The 19,589-nt window shown below is 43.4% G+C and overlaps 1 protein-coding gene and 1 long non-coding RNA gene across 2 annotated transcripts; both read left to right on the forward strand.

Annotated features, from left to right (window-relative positions):
• Positions 1–281: 281 nt before the first annotated feature.
• LOC135555076 (uncharacterized) lies at positions 282–2,123 on the forward strand. Its single transcript, XR_010457812.1, has 4 exons — positions 282–1,429; positions 1,517–1,692; positions 1,920–1,981; positions 2,064–2,123. It is a non-coding gene; the product is annotated as an uncharacterized LOC135555076 (long non-coding RNA).
• A 120-nt stretch (positions 2,124–2,243) lies between these two features.
• LOC135556102 (putative nuclease HARBI1) lies at positions 2,244–4,534 on the forward strand. Its single transcript, XM_064989019.1, has 7 exons — positions 2,244–2,277; positions 2,346–2,519; positions 2,599–2,634; positions 2,733–3,285; positions 3,355–3,470; positions 3,567–3,668; positions 3,763–4,534. Exons 4-7 carry the CDS (start codon positions 2,814–2,816, stop codon positions 3,820–3,822), a joined length of 750 nt encoding a protein of 249 aa, XP_064845091.1. The 5' UTR covers positions 2,244–2,277; positions 2,346–2,519; positions 2,599–2,634; positions 2,733–2,813; the 3' UTR covers positions 3,823–4,534.
• The last annotated feature ends 15,055 nt before the right edge of the window (positions 4,535–19,589 follow it).

Here is a 19,589-nt window from a genome sequence, read left to right on the forward strand (position 1 = left end):
CACTGTGTCCATGTGTGTGTGTTAACTATTTAACTGTATTAGAATGCTTAAAAGGTTATCGGTATCGTTTTTTTTGGCAAGGAAAATATCGGATAAATAAAATCACATTTCCAAATCAAATCATTTTAGCTGGATGTCAACAGTGAAGAGGCGACTCCGGGATGCTGGCCTTCTAGGCAGAGTTCCTGTCTAGTGTTCGTGTTATTTTGCCCATCTTAATCTTTTCTTTTTATTGGCCATTCTGAGATAAGAATATTTCTTTGTAACGCTGCCTAGAAGGCAGGATCCCAGAGTCGCCTCTTCACTGTTAACGTTGAGATGGGTGTTTTGCATGTACTATTTAATGAAGCTGCCAGTTGAGGACTTGTGAGGCCTCTGTTTCTCAAACTAGATACTCTAATGTATTTGTCCTCTTGCTCATTTGTGCTACCCACTCTTTCTATTCTGGTTAGAGCCCGTTTGTGCTGTTCTGTGAAGGCAGTAGTACACAGAGTTGTACAAGATCTTCAGTTTCTTGGCAATTTCTCGAATGGATAGCCTTCATTTCTTAGAACAAGAATAGACTGACGAGTTTCAGAAGAAAGTTGTAACGCTCCAGGTGTCGTGGGTGTGGAGTCAGACGCAGGAAACAGAGAGTGCGATGCTGTGCTCTTTAATGCACAAAACGCAACACAGGGTGCTCACTACCAAAATACACGACCAGGGGCCTGTTGCACAAAAGTAGAATTAAGACATCCGGGATAAATGACTCAGCTGAGCTCAATGAAGCCAAAACATGTGCGTCCAGGCTTAATTGGTTGCACAAAGACCAAGCCAGGATGAGCAGACACGGATTCATTAAGCCAGGTGAAACCAATCCTGGATAGGTGCGCGCTCACGGCTCACTCAAATAGACCCCGCCACAGATCACAGATTAACTGATTTACCATGGCAACTAGAGCCGCGTACTTTTCCCCGTCGGAAGCACAAATTCTCATGGAGGCATACGAGGAGGTAAAAGATATAATTAAGAAGAAAGGCAACACCGCCACAGTGATAAAGCAAAGAGAAAAAGCGTGGCAAAGTATTGCAGACCGCCTGAATGCGTAAGTAGTGCACAATTACACACTCACCGCTCCGCTGAAACATCACAATTCAAATATTTAATTCACATCTCCAAAAATGCAGTTGTACTGTAATTATGAAACGGTTAAATTTTTAATTGAAATGCACTGCAGATATGAGTGAAATTGTGTAAAGTAACTCCATCACACTGTATAAAGCTATGATAAATTTTTTGATATTTTTACTGAAAACAAGACAAAAATACCAAGTAATTTTTTGCAGTGTGACTCCATTAAGTGTGTGTGTGTGTGTAGATTAAACATGAACGGGCCAAAACGGACATGGCAGCAGGTCAAAATCAAATACAAGAACATTCTGCAGAATGGTATGGTCCCTGACTAATATTTAACAAAGCACAAGCATATATTGTACCCAGAAGGTGCCTGCTCACACATTGTCTGTACTGTTTTAGCAGTGAAAAAGAATACCCACAGACAAGGCACGGGTGGTGGGTCACCAAAGGCTGACCTTACCCCAGCAGAGGACATGCCTTGGAGCTAAATAAAGGCAGGCCCGTCTTAGAGGGGATCCCTGGGGGGAAAGAGACGCGCATAGGTTCCTCCCAAGATGCCACCCGCTTCATTCAAGGTATGTCAAATCAAATCAAATCAAATTTATTTATATAGCCCTTCGTACATCAGCTGATATCTCAAAGTGCTGTACAGAAACCCAGCCTAAAACCCCAAACAGCAAGCAATGCAGGTGTAGAAGCACGGTGGCTAGGAAAATGTCCTTCCATCTCTACATGGGATACAACCACATTCATATTGAATCAATTTGGACTGTCTGACTTTGGTTTACCTATTGCCTTGCAGTGTCTGGCAGCACTGTGTTCCTGTTAGAGCCACCAGCACAAGCACCAGACGATGCTGATCCAGTGAGTACTCCATCAAAGGCATACTGTAGGCCTGGCATGTCTTGTCTACTAGCTTCAATATGAATCCGATTAAATGTGATAGGGTGAAGGCCCCAGTGCAGCAGCAACAGCACATGATGGAGACGATGATGAGGAGGAGACCATCTCTGGATTCCAGAAGGCATGAGGTATCATGTTAAGACTGTGAAAGTACTATTTACTCTACAATGGTGAGGAGTCCTCATCAAAATCAAAAAATCTAATTTATTTTACAGGACCCAGATGCTATACAGTGGGAAAACCAGCCTGGCAACATAGTGCGTATTAATAAAAGGACACCACATCCTGCCAAATTCCAGCTGCGCTAATTGTATTGTGTTCACAGAGCTCACAAGCTATCAGAAAGTTGTATGGCAACCACCTCCGGCGCCAAATAGAACTGGCAGACATAGACATTCAGTACAAGAAGAAAAAGATGGAAAATCTTGCACTGGAGTCCGAAATAAAAAAGAGGACAATTAGGAAACTGGACCTTGAAATAAAAAAACTTGAGAGGGAGGTGAGATATGCCTTCAATGTACACTGTATGCTAACTGTAACACAAATGTATTAATCATTATTTTTCTTTCCTCCCCCAGCTCCAAGAAGATGACACAGCTCAAAATAAAAATTAGGTATATTCTCGTAAAGTCAAGTGAGCCATGACATATGAGCTCTTATTGTGAGCACACAGGACGGTGGCATCTTTCTAAGGTTTTTTTTATTTTCCCAGCAATCAGTACAACCAAGTCATCGTTATAAGGCATCGCCCTCTTTTGCCCACCCCCAGCACCAGGTGTGGCCACTAGCCTATATGAAGGCCCAAAATTGTGTGTTCCTTTCTGCTCTGACAATGGCATGCCCATTCGTGCGAGATGTGGTGGATGAAGAAGCACTTGTGCTGAGGAGAGCCTTCAGGCGAGAAAGGGTCTTCAGGGACCGGTTGGACCCACTGGCCTTCCCTGATGACCATCTATATGAAAGATACAGGTTTTCTGCAGATGGCATCAGGTATCTATGCAGACTACTGGGTCCCAGGATTAAGCACCGCACTGCACGGAGCCATGCACTGAGTGTGGAGCAAATGGTTTGTGTGGCCTTGCGCTTTTTTGCTAGTGGAGCCTTCCTGTACCCAGTGGGGGATGCAGAACAGCTGAACAAGGCCACAATTTGCCGCACAATAAGGAGTGTGTGTCTGGCTATCAAAGCATTAGCAGATGTCTTCATCTCCTTCCCTGGCCACAGAAGACTCTGTGACATCAAAGAGGAGTTCTATAGGATTGCAGGTAAGAGGATCTACAAATTACAGGACAACTGTTAACACATAGTAGGATACTCATTACTTTGTGTGACAGGTTTCCCCAATGTCATTGGTGCAGTGGACTGCACACACATAAGGATAAAAGCCCCCTCAGGTGCCCATGAGGCCGATTTTGTGAATAGGAAATCCTTTCACAGCATTAATGTTCAGGTGAACATAACTTTTTGATATTGTCCATTGACGAACACTCTGCATTGCCAGTGATGTGCATTGATTGGTGTAATATTCCTCATCTTATGATTTCAGATGGTCTGCAATGCTGACTGTGTGATCAGCAATGTTGTGGCAAAATGGCCTGGCTCAGTCCATGACTCCAGAATCTTTCGGGCCTCTGAAATCTATCACAAGGTAAGCCACACAACCCCTATTTATAACCATCATGGCTGTGTCAAGAATATCACTGTGTTTATGAGGTAGTAATGATGAGATTTTGTGTTGACAGGTGAATTCTCTGGTGTGTTGCTGGGAGACAGGGGGTATGGCTGCCAGCCTTTTCTCCTGACACCTTTCACAGACCCCCAGGAAGCACAGCAGGCCTACAACCATGCCCATGCCAGGACCAGGGCCAGAGTTGAAATGACCTTTGGCCTCCTGAAGGCACGCTTTCACTGCCTTCACAATTTAAGGGTCAGCCCTGTTAGGGCATGTGATATTACTGTGGCTTGTGCTGTCCTCCACAATGTGGCCTGCCTGAGGAAGGAGAGTGCCCCCAGAGTGCCACCAGCCATGGACTGGGACAATCCGGCAATCTTCCCTGATGACGACAGTGGTCGGCTGCTGAGGGACCAATATGTGTTGAATTATTTTAGTTAGTATGTGTGCTTTCAATTTTGGTTAAATATGTCCTGCGGTGGCAGAGGAATTTGGGTTTTTTGGGTTCGTTTTTTGACGAATTTGGCCTCTTATGATGTTTGTGCGGTATACTGTGTGTAATACAAGGCTGCAGGGAGGCTACTGCATCCATTCATTTGTCTGTTCAGTTGATGTGTATGGATTTGTCCTGCATTTATTTTAGTGTGCAGACATGCAGGGTGTGTTATATACAGACCTTTGAATGTGTATGTATCATTTTGTATAATATGCTTGGATTCTGTGCTTTCCATCTTGTAGAGTCACTGTGACTTCAGTTTCGAAAGGAGCTGATGGTTTACCTGCTTTGTTTTGTCCTTATTCAATAAAGGAACATAATGTTACACATTGTGTTTTTATATTCATATGGAATGTGTATTTGTTTATATGACAGAGTACTAGGGCCACACTGAAGAAAAAGGATAAAGTCATACATTTATGAGGCTGGTTCTTTCTGCAGAAAAGCTATATATTGTTTTTACAGTTTTGATACTTATGACAATGTGATACTTAATATTCTGGCACATCAGCATGTCTTTGTTTATGAAACCATACTGAAGTACAATTTCACGAAATGCCCCACATCTGTCATTTTAACAACTGTCCTCCTTTAAAACAACTGGTTACAATATTATGACTTGTGTTTTTTTCCCCTCTGTGGCCCTAATATTCTATCATTTTATATATAGTCTATGGGAAACTGTAAATTATCTAATGATAGCAACATCTAAAAATCATTTTTTATCCAAAATCATTGAAATTAATGATCACAAACATTTAAATAATAACAGTGGGTCTAGTTATGTGATAACAATGTATAGTGAGCAGTGAAATAACTATTGGTTTCCATTTGTGGTGACTGCTGACTGACATTAGGGATGAGATTAAATAGATCCTGGAATTTAGCCTGGTCTGGAGCAGGCTAGCTCCACAGAATAAATGTCCATGGTAATTTATACCATAACATATCCTCCTGCCCCCTATCCATCTTTAGTGCAACCGGATTACGGATCAATTGAGCCAGGATCACCAAGATATCCTGGCTTAATCCCTTATCCTAGTTTTGTGCAACAGGCCCCAGGAACAAACACGTTCCTCTACTACAAAACAGAAGGTCACAATAATTAATCCCGCACAAAGAACCAGGCGGGCCGGTTGACTAATAAAGCCTCACTAATTATACCCAACTCAAAACGGGTGTACTCAATAAACACATAAGGAGGGGGAGGAAAGAATCAGTGGCAGCTAGTAGGCTGGCGACGACGAGCGCCGAGTGCCACCCGAACGGGAAGGGGAGCCACCTTCGGTCGGAGTCGTAACAAAAGTTCTTTGTTTCTGTCCATGTTGAGCCTGTAATCAAACCCACAAATGCTGATGCTCCAGATACTCAACTTGTCTAAAGGCCAGTTTTAACAGTTCTCAGCTGTGCTAACATAATTGCAAAATTATTTAAAAATGATCAATTAGGCTTTTAAAATGATAAAATTGGATTAGCTAACACAATGTGCCATTGGAACACAGGAGTGATGGTTGCTGATAATGGGCCTCTGCGCCTATGTAAATATTCCATAATTTTAGTTTTTATTAAATCAGCTGTTTCCAGCTACAATAGTCATTTACAACATTAACAATGTCTACACTGTATTTCTGACCAATTTGAAGTTATTTTAATTTTATTTATTTTTTGCTTTTCTTTCAAAAACAAGGACATTTCTCAGTGACCCCAAACTTTTGAACGGTAGTGTAGATAGAGTTATTAAAGTGACTATGCACAGATGAGTAGCAGCAGCGCTTAAAAGGTTAAAAGGGGTCTGGGTAGCCCTTTGACTGTTCAGGAGTCTTGTGGCTTGGGGGTAGAAGCTGTTAAGAAGCCTTTTGGACCTAGACTTGGCGCTCCGGTACCGCTTGCCATGCGGTAGCAGAGAGAACAATCCATGACTTGGGTGGCTGGAGTCTGACCATTTTTAGGGCCTTCCTCTGACACTGCCTGCTGGATGGCAGGAAATTGGCCCCAGTGATGTCATCAGCAAACTTGATGATGGTTTTAGAGTCGTTCCTGGCCATGCACTCATGAGTGAACAGGGAGTACAGGAGGGGACTGCGCACACACCCCTGAGGGGAAGGGTTGTTACCTACCCTTCCCACCTGGGGGCGGCCCACCAGGAAGTCCAGGATCCAGTTGCAGAGGGAGGTGTTTGTTTAGTCCCAGGGTCCTTATCTTTGTGATGAGCTTTGAGGGCACTGTGGTGTTGAGCTGTACTCAATGAATAGCATTCTCACGTAGGTCTTCCTTTTGTCCAGAGGTGGGAAATGGCAGTGTTGCGTGCAATAGAGGTTGCATCGTTTGTGGATCTTATGGGGCGGTATGCAAATTGGAGTGGGTCTATGGTTTCTGGGATAATGGTGTTGATGTGAGCCATAACCAGCCTTTCAAAGCACTTCATGGTTAAAGAGTGCCATAGTCATTTACTGTAGGCAGGTTATCTTAGTGTTCTTGGGCACAGGGACTATGGTGGTCTGCTTGAAACATGTTGGTACTACATACTCAGTCAGGGATCGTTTGAAAACTTCAGTGAATACACATGCCAGTTGGTCAACGCATGCTCTGAATGCACGTCCCGGTAATCCGCCTGGCCCTGCGGCCCTGTGAATGTTGACCTGTTTAAAGGTGTCTCTCACATCGGCTTTGGAGAGCATGACCACACAGTCGTCCGGAACAGCTTATGCTCTCATGCATGTTTCAGTGTTACTTGCCTAAAAGTGAGCATAGTAGTTATTTAGCTCGTCTGGTAGGCTTGTGTCATTACTGGCCATTGTTCCCTTTTGTAGTCTAATAGTTTGCAAGCCCTGCCACATCAGACGAGCGTCGGAGCCGGTGCAGAACGATTCGATCTTAGTCCTGTATTGCTGCTTTGCCTGGTTGATGGTTTGTTGGAGGGCATAGTGGGATTTCTTATAAGCTTCCAGGTTAGAGTCCTGCTCCTTGAAAGCAGCAGCTCTAACCTTTAGCTCGGAGCGGATATTGCCTGTAATCCATGGCTTCTGGTTGGGGTATGTACGTTCAGTCACAGCGGGGACGACGTCATCAATGCACTTATTGATGAAGCCAGTGATTGATGTGGTGTACTCCTCAATGCCATCGGAAGAATCCCGGAAAATATTCCAGTCTGGGATAGCAATACAGTCCTGTAGCTTAGCATCTGCTTCATCTGACCACTTTTTTATTGACCGAGTCACTGGTGCTTCCTGCTTTAGTTTTTGCTTGTAAGCAGCAATCAGGAGGATGGAATTATGGTCAGATTTGCCAAATGGAGGGCGAGGGAGAGATTTGTACACATCTCTGATTTGTACACTACCTGTCCTGTTTCAACCATGAACAACGCTGGATCTGTGAGACTAAGGCTTGTCACAAGCCTCAACACAATAATCATAGTCATATTTTACTAATTTTGCAGAAAGTATGGTGAAACTACTGTTTCTATGTTTTCTGTCTGTATGTTTGCTATGTGTATGAAGCACAGGCCTGGAAGCCATAGACAAATTTCCATTCTTAAATAGAATGGACAATAACGATTTGAACTTTTAACTTTAATTGCTGTATTCATGGACAATGTATTTGTGCTGTTACCAGTCCAGAACGGTGTCTAAAAGGTAGTTAACCAACATTCCACCCACAGTTTTTATTCAAGTAAAGTCCGACTGTATAAAAAAAGGCTGAGGCTACGAATACAAAGGTTTTGCACCCGCCTTGCAGGTCCCCATTAGCTTTTGCCACAGCAGCAGCTATTTTTCATTGGAGTCACATTTCTCTCTTTACTCACCCTCTTCTGAACACTCAACCAATTTGATCAATATGATGATGTAGCCTATCTCTCTGCCTGATATTTCTGAACAGCTGCAATTTGAACGAACGTTCCAAAAATATATATGAAGGCTACAACCTTCTGTTGTAACAGATTTTGTCATAGCACAAGCAAGACGCAGTCTACACTGCATTGATGTCATCTTTATAGTTATGCTGCCATATAGCCAGCTCCTGTTTAGCCAATGTTGCAATGATGATGAAAAAATAACATTAAATCACTTTTTACTGCCTGTCTGTGCCTTGCTTGTTTGATATGATGTGTAGGCTACATAGGGTGAATTCAGAAAAAGTGTGATGGAGCATTTCCGTCTTCTATAACCTCTTTCGATATTGTCGTGGAATATTCTAATCAAGAGACTTTGTCATTTCTTCAAACAATCATCTTTATTTAATATTGATTCATTATTGCAGTGTGCTGCCGAGAGCTTAACTGATAATGAAAAAACAGATCTTATACAGAAGACCTAAAAATGCATAGCCAGGGCTGGTTCCACACCTCCCATGCTGATCATGGGCATCATAAGCCACATTATGAACCCCAACCAGGGTTCATCTCCTGGTTATCCACGCAGAATGTTGTTTTACCCCCAACCCGGCTTAGTTTCCCAGATGCCAGGACGAAGATGAGACAATGAGGGATTGTTCTAACTTTTCCAGGCTATCTCTATCTCGGGTCACACACACCACATCATATCTATGGAAGGCCGACTAGGTTTTTTATCAGTCATTGTTAATTGTCAGCTTAAGCTCCAAGGCCCAACTCAGTGCCACAGACACAGATGAGAGTACTCGCCATAGCTATTCGATTCATGAACAGTATTAAGCATAATCTTGTCATTTTTCTCTCACATCTATCTATATTAGCCCAACATATGATACACTTATGAAATCCTCAAGATGTTTCTTAATGACACAAACAGGCCAAATGTTGATATAATATTCACAGGAGGCATGACACCCATTTGTGTACACTGAGCCAAAACCATATTTTCAGTTTGTGGGACACCATTCTTCTTCTTTTTATAAGAAACATTCATGTGTTGAACATTCCAAATTGTTTGCATAATCAACTTAAACACAGCTCTGACACACACACTTACCCGAATAGACATGCCACCAGGGGTCTTTTCACAATCCCCAAATCTAGAACAAATTCAAGAAACCATACATTATTATATAGAGCCCTTATTGCATGGAACTCCCATCTCATATTGCTCAAATTAACAACAAACCTGGTTTAAAAAAAAAGATAAAGCAACACCTCACAGCACAACGCCTCTCCCCTATTTTACCTAGATAGTTTGTGTGTATGTATTGATATGTAGGCTACGTGTACTTTTTTTAATGTACAGTTGCAAGACAAAGTATGTGAACCCTTTGGAATTACCTGGATTTCTACATAAATTTGTGAAAAAATTTGATCTGATCTTCCTCTAAGTCACAACAATAGATAAACACAGTGTGCTTAAACAAATGACACACACATTATTGCATTTTCCTTGTCTGTATTGAATACATAATTTAAACATTCAGTGTCGGTTGGGAAAAATATGTGAACCCCTAGGCTAATGACCAAAATCTAATTGGAGTCAGGACTCAGCTAACCTGGAGTCCAATCAATGAGACAAGATTGGAGATGTTGGTTAGAGCTGCCCTGCAATATGAAAAACACTCACAAAATCTGAGTTAGCTATTCACATGAAGCATTGCCTGATGTGTACCATGCCTCGAACAAAAGAGATCTCAGAAGACCTAATATTAAGAATAGTTGACTTGCATAAAGCTGGAAAGGGTTACAAAAGTATCTTTAAAAGCCTTGATGTTCATCAGTCCACGGTAAGACAAATTGTTTATAAATTGAGAAAGTTCAGCACTGTTTCTACTCTCCCTAGGAGTGGCCATCCTGCAAAGATGACTGCAAGAGCACAGTGCAGAATGCTCAATGAGGTTAAGAAGAATCCTAGAGTGTCAGCTAAAGACTTACAGAAACCTCTGGAACATGCTAACATTTCTGTTGACGAGTCTACGATACGTAAAACACTAAACAAGAGTGGTGTTCATAGGAGGACACCACGGAAGAAGCCACTTCTGTCCAAAAAAAACCCATTGCTGCACATCTGAAGTTCGCAAGAGAGCACCTGGATGTTCCAAAATATTCTGTGGACAGATTAAAATCAAGCTGTGTTGTTTGGAAAGAACACGCAACACTATGTGTGGAGAGAAGTCACTGCACAGCAACATCTAAACCTCATCCCAACTGTAAAATATGGAACTGCTTTGCTGCCTCAGGGCCTGTACAGCTTACGGAATAATTGACGGAAAAATGAAATCCATGCTTATCAAGACATTTTGCAGGAGAAAGTAAGGCTATCTGTCCACCAATTGAAGCTCAACAGAAGTTGGGTGATGCAGCAGGACAATGACCCAAAACACAGAAGTAAATCAACAACAGAATGACTTCAACAGAAGAAAATACGTCTTCTGGAGTGGCCTAGTCCTGAGTCCTGACCTCAACCCGATTGAGACGCTGTGGCATGACCTCGAGAGCGGTTTTCCCCAGTATATTTATCCCTGTGTTTCCTGTCTCTCTGTGCCAGTTTGTCTTGTATGTTCCAAGTCAACCAGCGGTTTTCCCGTTCTCCTGCGTTTTGCTATTCTCCTTTTTCTAGTCCTCCCAGTTTTGACCCTTGCCTGTTTCTGGACTCTGTACCCACCTGCCTGACCATTCTGCCTGCCTTGACCATGAGCCTGTCTGTCACGGTTGTCGTCTGGAGATAGAGAGGAGGACCAAGATGGAAATAATAGAAAAGCTGAACACTTTCAAAAACAAAACAACAAAGTGACAACCGTGACGCTACTGAAACACAGTGCTAACAAGCAACATAACATAGACAATTACCCTCAACCCACAATGACAAAACATATAAACACACAAAGCAAACTATGGTCATGGCGTGACAGTACCCCCCACCCCCAAGGTGCGGACTCCGGCCGCAAAACCTGAACCTATAGGGGAGGGTCTGGGTGGGCATCTGTCCGCGGTGGCGGCTCTGGCGCTGGACGTGGACCCCACTCTTAGTCCGCTTCTGTGGCCCCTTAGGAATGGCGACCCTCGCCGCCAACCTAGGACTGGCAACCCTACTAAAGGGCCCCACTGGACTGAGGGGCAGCTCGGGACTGAGGGGCAGCTCGGGACTGAGGGGCAGCTCGGGACTAAAGGGTAGCTCAGGACTGGCTGACGGCTCTGGCAGCTCCTGGCTGGCTGGCGGCTCTGGCAGCTCCTGGCTGGCTGGCGGCTCTGGCAGCTCCTGGCTGGCTGGTAGCTCTGGCAGCTCCTGGCTGACTGACGGCTCAGGACAGACTGTCGGCTCTAGCAGCTCAGGACAGACGGGAGACTCTAGCAGCTCTGGACAGACGGGAGACTCTAGCAGCTCTGGACAGACGGGAGACTCTAGCAGCTCTGGACAGACGGGAGACTCTAGCAGCTCAGGACAGACGGGAGACTCTAGCAGCTCAGGACAGACGGGAGACTCTAGCAGCTCTGGACAGACGGGAGACTCTAGCAGCTCTGGACAGACGGGTGACTCTAGCAGCTCTGGACAGATGGGAGACTCTAGCAGCTCTGGACAGATGGGAGACTCTAGCAGCTCTGGACAGACGGGAGACTGGCAGCTCTGGACAGACGGGAGACTGGCAGCTCTGGACAGACGGGAGACAGGCAGCGCTGGAGAGGAGGAAGGCTCTGGCAGCGCTGGAGAGGAGGAAGGCTCTGGCAGCGCTGGAGAGGAGGAAGGCTCTGGCAGCGCTGGAGAGGAGGAAGCACTTGTAGGCAGAAGACGGAGAGACAGCCTGGTGCGGGGGGCTGCCATCGGAGGGCTGGTGCGTGGAGGTGGCACTGGATAGACCGGACCGTGCAGGCGCACACTCCATGTGGTGCTCCCCCCCAAGGCCCAAGACATTTTTGGGGCTGCCTCTCGGGCTTCCTACCGCGCCACCGTGCTGACTCCATTCGCCGGTATCCCTCCTCACACTGCTCCAGAGAATCCCAGGCAGGCTCCGACACTCTCCCTGGGTCGACCGCCCACCTGTCTATCTCCTCCCAAGTAGTGACACAGTCCAGATCTTGCTCTTATGTCCAGAAATTCTGACATCGCTGCTGCTGCTGCTGCCCGTTGCCACGCCGCTTGGTCCTTTTGTGGTGGGTGATTCTGTCACGGTTGTCGTCTGGAGATAGAGAGGAGGACCAAGATGCGGCGTGGTAAATGTTCCTCATTTTTTAATAGAAAAGCTGAACACTTTCAAAAACAAAACAACAAAGTGACAACCGTGACGCTACTGAAACACAGTGCTAACAAGCAACTTAACATAGACAATCACCCACAACCCACAATGACAAAACATATAAACATACAAAGCAAACTATGGTCAGGGTGTGACACTGTCTGCCACTCTGTACCTCCTGGACTCTGATCTGGTTTTGACCATTTGCCTGTCCACGACCAAATTTTAAGCAAGAATGACAAACTGCCATGTGGGGAATCGTAAGTGGTTAATTTCAGCTGGTTTCATCTTTTTATCGATACTATGTCTTGTTTTGACTGATTTCATGTCAATGCTAATATGGCTCAAATTCTCTACCTAGCTAACCAGTAACTGTAACGATGTATTTGAGACAACAAGTGGTCATTGTGCAAATGTATTTATGTTTTAAATAAACATTGGAGACTAAATATAGCTTACACGTGTTGTTAACAATCTACATCAACCTCATCTGTTTTGCCCCATGTACACGCATCCAACCCGTCTATGCTGTCACAGATGCTATAATGGCATAAAAATATATATATATAAACGCAACATGTAGTGTTGGTCCCATGTTTCATGAGCTGAAATGTTACACATCTAATTTTGTGCACAAATGTGTTTACATCCTTGATAATTAGCATTTCTCCTTCGCCAAAATAATCCACCCACCTCACAGGTGTGGTATTTGAAGAAGCTGATTAAACAGCATGATCATTACACAGGTGCACTTTGTGCTTAGGACAATTAAAGGCCACTAATGTGCAGTTTTCTCACACAACACAATTCCACAAATGACTAAAGTTTTGAGGGAGTGTGCAATTGGCATGCTGACTGCAGGAATGTCCACCAGAGCTGCTGCCAGAGAATTTAAAATTAATTTATCTATCATAAGCCGTCGTTTTGTCATTTTAGAGAATTTGACAGTACGTCCAACCGGCCTCACAACCACAGATCATGTGTATGATGTCGTATGGACGAGCGGTTTGCTGATGTCAACATTGAACAGAGTGCCCCATGGTGGGTATGGTATGGGCAGGCATTATCTACGAACAAACACAATTGCATTTTATCGATGGCAATTTGAATGCACAGAGATACTGTGATGAGATCCCACGGCCCCATGTCACAAGAATCTGTACACAATTCCTGGAAGTTGAAAATGTCCCAGTTCTTCCATGGTCTGCATACTCACCAGACATGTCACACATTGAGCATGTTTGGGATGCTCGAGTTGAAGTGTATGCCAGTGTGTTCCAGTTCCCGCCTATATCCAGAAATTTCTCACAGCCATTGAAGAGGAGTCGGACAACATTCCACAGGCAACAATAAACAGCCTCATCAACTCTATGACAAGGATATGTATCTCACTGCATGAGGCAAATGATGGTCACATCAGATACTGACTGGTTTTCTGATCCACTCTACTTGTTTTACGGTATCTGTGACCAACAGACGTGTCATGACGTTGGCCTGGGGATAGGTTTATGACAGTCATAAATACCTCTTCCCCCCCTCCCCCTTTTTCCTCTCTCTACCCTACTGATGTGACATTTGAAAATCCCTTGGTTAACATAGAGATTCTGGGAACATCAGAAGGTGGGGGGAAATGAACTATTTCTGCTAATCCGACCAATTGAACATATGTGGTGGTACTTAATGAATATGATGTCAGTTCGGTTGTTATCTGAGTCAATCTCATCAATGATAGGATTACAAACTCTACAGTGGAAAGTCTGCACATTGTAGTTATCGGATTCACATGGAATTGTTGTTCAATGTAAATGTTTGAATAAAAAAAATTTGGTGAAGAGATTAAATGTAATTTTAGCTTCCAAATGAGAGATTTGGATTTTCATAAGGTTAGGGCTCTGCTCAATCAGTGGCCCGCCCCTGTGAAGAGACATGGGTTATAAAACTTTTCAAACACACCTTTCTCGCTCCACTATATAAAGCCTTGACGAAAATGTAACCTCCTGTTCCGAGGATGTGAGGATGACGGTCTATATGTTAAAAGGACTAACATGTCAACTACAGAACTAAGTCAACCTCAGCGTGAGCTTTGGTTGCGAATGGTATGAACTTTGAACTCTTATTCACTACAGAAGTGATACCTCCTAGCCGTTGAGTTAGCAACAGCAGCTGCAAACGTGGGCTAGGGAAAGAACACACAGAGTATCCCGTCTACCACATAACGATGTTACTACAACGTATTCAATTTACCACCAGAGACATTCTTCAAAGGACTCAGTTGGGCAACACGACCTTCCATCTACCACCAACCTACCGGAGCGCAGCTCAGAGTAAATATTTATTGCATTTTCCTTTTCCAAATGAGCGGTAATTTAGAATGCATAAGATACTGTATTTACGATAGAGACATCCCTTCTCCCTTTGTTCCTCAGCCCCTTTTCTTTGGGTAACCAGCTGCCATATCTGTTCTGCGCGCTTGGGATGTTTTCCTTTATTGAGTAATTTGTAATCAAGGTATGATTAATTCTGTGCTAATGTAATTCTGTGTGATTAGTTAGGTATTTAGTAAATAAATAATGAAACCCAATTTTGTATTGCTGATTCAACTTGTTAGCCAGGGTTCGTGAATATAACCAAGAGAGACTGAAATAAGGTGACGATTAATATTGACTGCTATTGATGTAAAATATTACTAGGTCTTTAAGAGTTTATTCGGAAGATAAAAGCTCTATAAATATTATTTTGTGGTGCCCCGACTTTCTAGTTAATTACATTTACATGATTAGCCCAAATCAGGTAAAATTAATTACAGAGAAAGGATTTTATAGAATAGCATCTCATATCACTTAATCCGGCATAGCCAAAGACACGACAGATGCATACAGTGCATTCAGACCCCTTCACTTTTTCCACATTTTGTTACGTTACAGCCTAATTCTAAAATGAATTTTAAAAATAAGATTTTTTTATTTATTTTACCTTTATTTAACCAGGCAAGTCAGATAAGAACAAATTCTTATTTTCAATGACGGCCTGGGAACAGTGGGTTAACTGCCTGTTCAGGGGCAGAACGAAAAATTGTACCTTGTTAGCTCGGGGGTTTAACCACTAGGCTACCCTGCCGCCCCAATGATCTCATCAATAATGACTAAGTTGAAAACAGGTTTTGATTTTTTTGCAAATGTATTAAAAATAAACGTACATATGTATTCAGACACTTTACTCATTACTTTGTCAAGAGGTTTGGATACTGTATATACACACTACATGACCAAAAGTATCTGGACACCTGCTCGTTGAACATCTCATTCCAAATATGGAATTGGTCCCCCCTTTGCTGCCACAACAGCCTCCACTCTTCTGGGAAGGTTTTCCACTAGATGTTGGAATATTGCTGCGGGGACTTGCTTCCATTCAGCCACAAGCATTATTGAGGTCGGGCATTGATATTCCAATATATCACAAAGGTGTTCGATGGGGTTGAGGTCAGGGCTCTGTGCTGTGCAGGCCAGTCAAGTCAACACCGATCTCGACAAACCATTTCTGTATGGACCTTGCTTTGTGCAAGGGGGCGTTGTCATTACAGTTGGCACTACGCATTCAGGCAGGTAGCGTTCTCCTGGTATCGGCCAAACCCAGATTTGTCCGTTGGACTGCCAGATGGTGAAGCGTGATTCATCACTCCAGAGAACGCGTTTCCACTACTCCAGAGTCCAATGACAGCGAGCTTTACACCACTCCAGCCGACGCTTGGCATTGTGGCATTGCGCATGGTTATCCTTGGCTTTTTTGTGGGTGCTCAGCCATGGAAACCCATTTAAGGAAGTCCCGACAAAGTTTTTGTGCTGACGTTACTTCCAGAGGCAGTTTGGAACTCGGAGGTGTGTGTTGCAACAGAGGATAGATGATTTTTTACACACTACTTACTTCAGCACTTGGCGGTACCGTTCTGTAAGCTTGTTTGGCCTACCACTGTGCGGCAGAACTGTTGTTGTTCCTTGACGTTTCCACTTCACAATAACAGCACCCATTGAGACTGAGGCAGCTGGTGCAGGGCAGAAATTTGATGAACTGACTTGTTGGAAATGTGGCATCCTATGACAGTGCCACACTGAAAGACACTGAGCTCTCCAGTAAGGCCATTCTACTGCCAATGTTTTCCCATGGAGATTGCATGGCTGTATTGGAATATCGATTTTTATACACCTGTAAGCAATGGGTGTGGCTGAAATAGCAGAATCCATTAATTTGTGTGTATATACAGTACCAGTCAAAAGTTTGGACACACCTACTCACTCAAGGGTTTTTCTATATTTTTACTATTTTCTATATTGTAGAATAATAGTGAAGACATCAAAACTATGAAATAACACATATGGAATTATGCAGTAACCAAAAGTGTTTTAACAAAATCTAAATATATTTTAGATTTTTTAAAGTAGCCACCCTTTGCCTTGATGACAGCTCTGCACACTCTTGGCATTCTCTCAACCACCATCACCTGGAATGCTTTTCCAACAGTCTTGAAGGAGTTCCTACATATGCTGAGCACTTGTTGGCTGCTTTTCCTTCACTCTGAGGTCCAACTCATCCCAAACCATCTCAATTGGGTTGAGGTTGGGTGATTGTGGAGGCCAGGTCATCTGATGCAGCACTCCATCACTCTACTTCTTGTTCAAATATCCCTTACACAGCCTGGAGGTATGTTGGGTCATTGTCCTGTTGAAAAACAAATGATACTCCCACTAAGCGCAAACCAGATGGGAAGGCGTATCGCTGCAGAATGCTGTGGTAGCCATGCTGGTTAAGTGTACCTTGAATTCAAAATATATCACTGACAGGGTCACCTGCAAAGCATCCCCACACAATCACACCTCCTCCTCCATGCTTCAGAGTGGGAACCACGGCGGGAGCCACATGCGGAGATCATCCGTTCACCTATTCTATTCCGTGTGAGATGGTGGTTGGAACCAAAAATCTCAAATTTGGACTCATCAGACCAAAGGACAGATTTCCACCGGTCTAATGTCCATTGCTCGTATTTCTTGGCCCAAGCAAGTCTCTTCTTCTTAATGGTATCCTTTAGTAGTGGTTTCTTTGCAGCATTTTGACCATGAAGGCCTGATTCATGCAGTCTCCTCTGAACAGTTGATGTTGAGAAGTGTCTGTTACTTGAACTCTGTGAAGCATTATTTTGGGCTGCAATTTCTGAGGCTGGTAACTCTAATGAACTTATCCTTTGCAGCAGAGGTAACTTTGAGTCTTCCTTTCCACCCCTAACATGTCACAACACAACAGATTGGCTCAAACGCATTAAGGAAAGAAATTCCACAAATGAGCTTTTAACAAGGTACAGCTGTTAATTGAAATGCATTCCAAGTGACCACCTCATGAAGCTGGTTGAGAGAATGCCAAGAGAGTGCAAAGCTCTCATCAGGCAAAAAGTGGCTACTCTGAAGAATCTCAAATTTAAAATGTATTTTGATTTTTTAACACTTTTTTGATTACTACATGATTCCATGTGTTATTTCATAGTGCTGACATCTTCACTATTATTCTACAATGTAGAAAATAGTCAAAATAAAGAAACGCTGGAATGAGTAGGTGTGTTTAAACGTTTGACTGGTACTGTATATAAATGGACAAAGCCATCAATCATGTGACACCATTCATTCTTATGCTAAGACTCAATAGCGCATTGAAGCCAAATTAAGTTGGTTAAGATTAAGATGGTATCTCATTGAGACATGCACAGTCTGAGCTGCTCCAGCAAGTGACGTTGCAGGCTAACTCAGTGCTGCACCCTCTCATTGAGGAACAACATTTTTGGGCTCCTGAGTGGCACAGCAGTCTAAGGCACTACATCTCAGTGCAAGAGGCGTCACTACAGTCCCTGGTTCGATTCCAGAATGGATCACATCCGGCTGTGATCGGGAGTCCCATAGGGCGGCGCCCAATTGGCCCAGCATTGTCTGGGTTTGGCCGGGGTAGGCTGTCATTGTAAATAAGAATTTTTAACTGACTTGCCTAGTTCAATTAAGGTTAAATAAATACAAATATTTTTAAAAGGCTGACCGGAGTACTTCAGGCTGCCATTAGCCACTAAATTATCCTTATATCCTGTGTTCGATTTTAAAATAATCAGTTCAAGCACATACATCTTTATTTACATGAAGATTGACATTTTTCCATTCACTATAATGATGGATCCTTTTTTCTGCTAACAATATCTGCAGTACTGCGGTCGCCCTAGAACCTCTGTGGCTTCAATGAGGCGCAGTAGTTCTCCCCTGGTCTGTTCTAACACCTTCGAATTCGAGGCCATGACAGCGCTTCCGTTGTGTGCTGTAGCTTATCAACCTTTATTTGCGTGCATTTAACATTGTATGAATAAACATTACCATAACGACGGTTCAAACACTTAAAAGACACACCCTATCCCCCCAGCCCACAAATTAAGTGGATGCATACCCTACATTACTCATCTCATATGTATATACTGTGCTCGATACCATCTACTGCATCTTGCCTATGCCGTATGTACCATCACTCATATATCTTTATGTGCATATTCTTCATCGCTTTACGCGTGTGTGTATAAGGTAGTTGTTGTGAATTGTTAGGTTAGATTACTCGTTGGTTACTACTGCATTGTCGGAACTAGAAGCAGAAGCATTTCGCTACACTCGCATTAACATCTGCTAACTATGTGTATGTGACAAATAAAATTTGATTTGACGTACCATGATGTCTGACGAGTATTTGTAACTGATGTGAAACGGCTAGCAAGTTAGCCGGGTGCGCGCTAATAGCGTTTCAATCGGTGACGTCACTAGTTCTGAGACTTTGAAGTAGCTTTTGTGGAGCGATGGGTAACGATGCTTCGTGGGAGGAAGTTGTAGATGTGTGCAGAGGGTCCCTGGTTCGAGCCTTAGGTAGGGGCGAGGAGAGGGACGGAAGCTATACTGTTACATATACACTTGTAGGGTAAGGGAGGAAGGAATTATTTTTAAATGGTCCACCTTTGGCCGGAAATAAACGTCACTCTTTAATTCCGCGATGATTGTATTTTCAGCCAAGGGTAGCTTTATATGCGCTACAGTCAATTATGAGTGCATGTATACTTACATTAAATATATAATTATTAATTTACACCTACTGTATGATAGCTAGCAAACCAATTTGCTAATGTTACCCTGCCTAGCTGGAACTCCCGAAGAAGGAAAATGTTTTATTTCTACAATTTCCAAAAGACAAAACAAACATTTACTTTTTACGTC

The sequence above is a fragment of the Oncorhynchus masou genome, chromosome 15, assembly GCF_036934945.1.
Source record: "Oncorhynchus masou masou isolate Uvic2021 chromosome 15, UVic_Omas_1.1, whole genome shotgun sequence".
Classification (NCBI taxonomy): Eukaryota; Metazoa; Chordata; class Actinopteri; order Salmoniformes; family Salmonidae; genus Oncorhynchus; species Oncorhynchus masou.

Bases quoted from the DNA above. Each gene is read 5' to 3' on its own strand.
- LOC135556102 (XM_064989019.1), top strand. From the start codon at position 2,814: ATGAAGGCCCAAAATTGTGTGTTCCTTTCTGCTCTGACAATGGCATGC. The intron at 3,286-3,354 runs GTAAGAGGATCT...TTTGTGTGACAG, and splicing joins GGAGTTCTATAGGATTGCAG to GTTTCCCCAATGTCATTGGT. The intron at 3,471-3,566 runs GTGAACATAACT...TTATGATTTCAG, and splicing joins TTCACAGCATTAATGTTCAG to ATGGTCTGCAATGCTGACTG.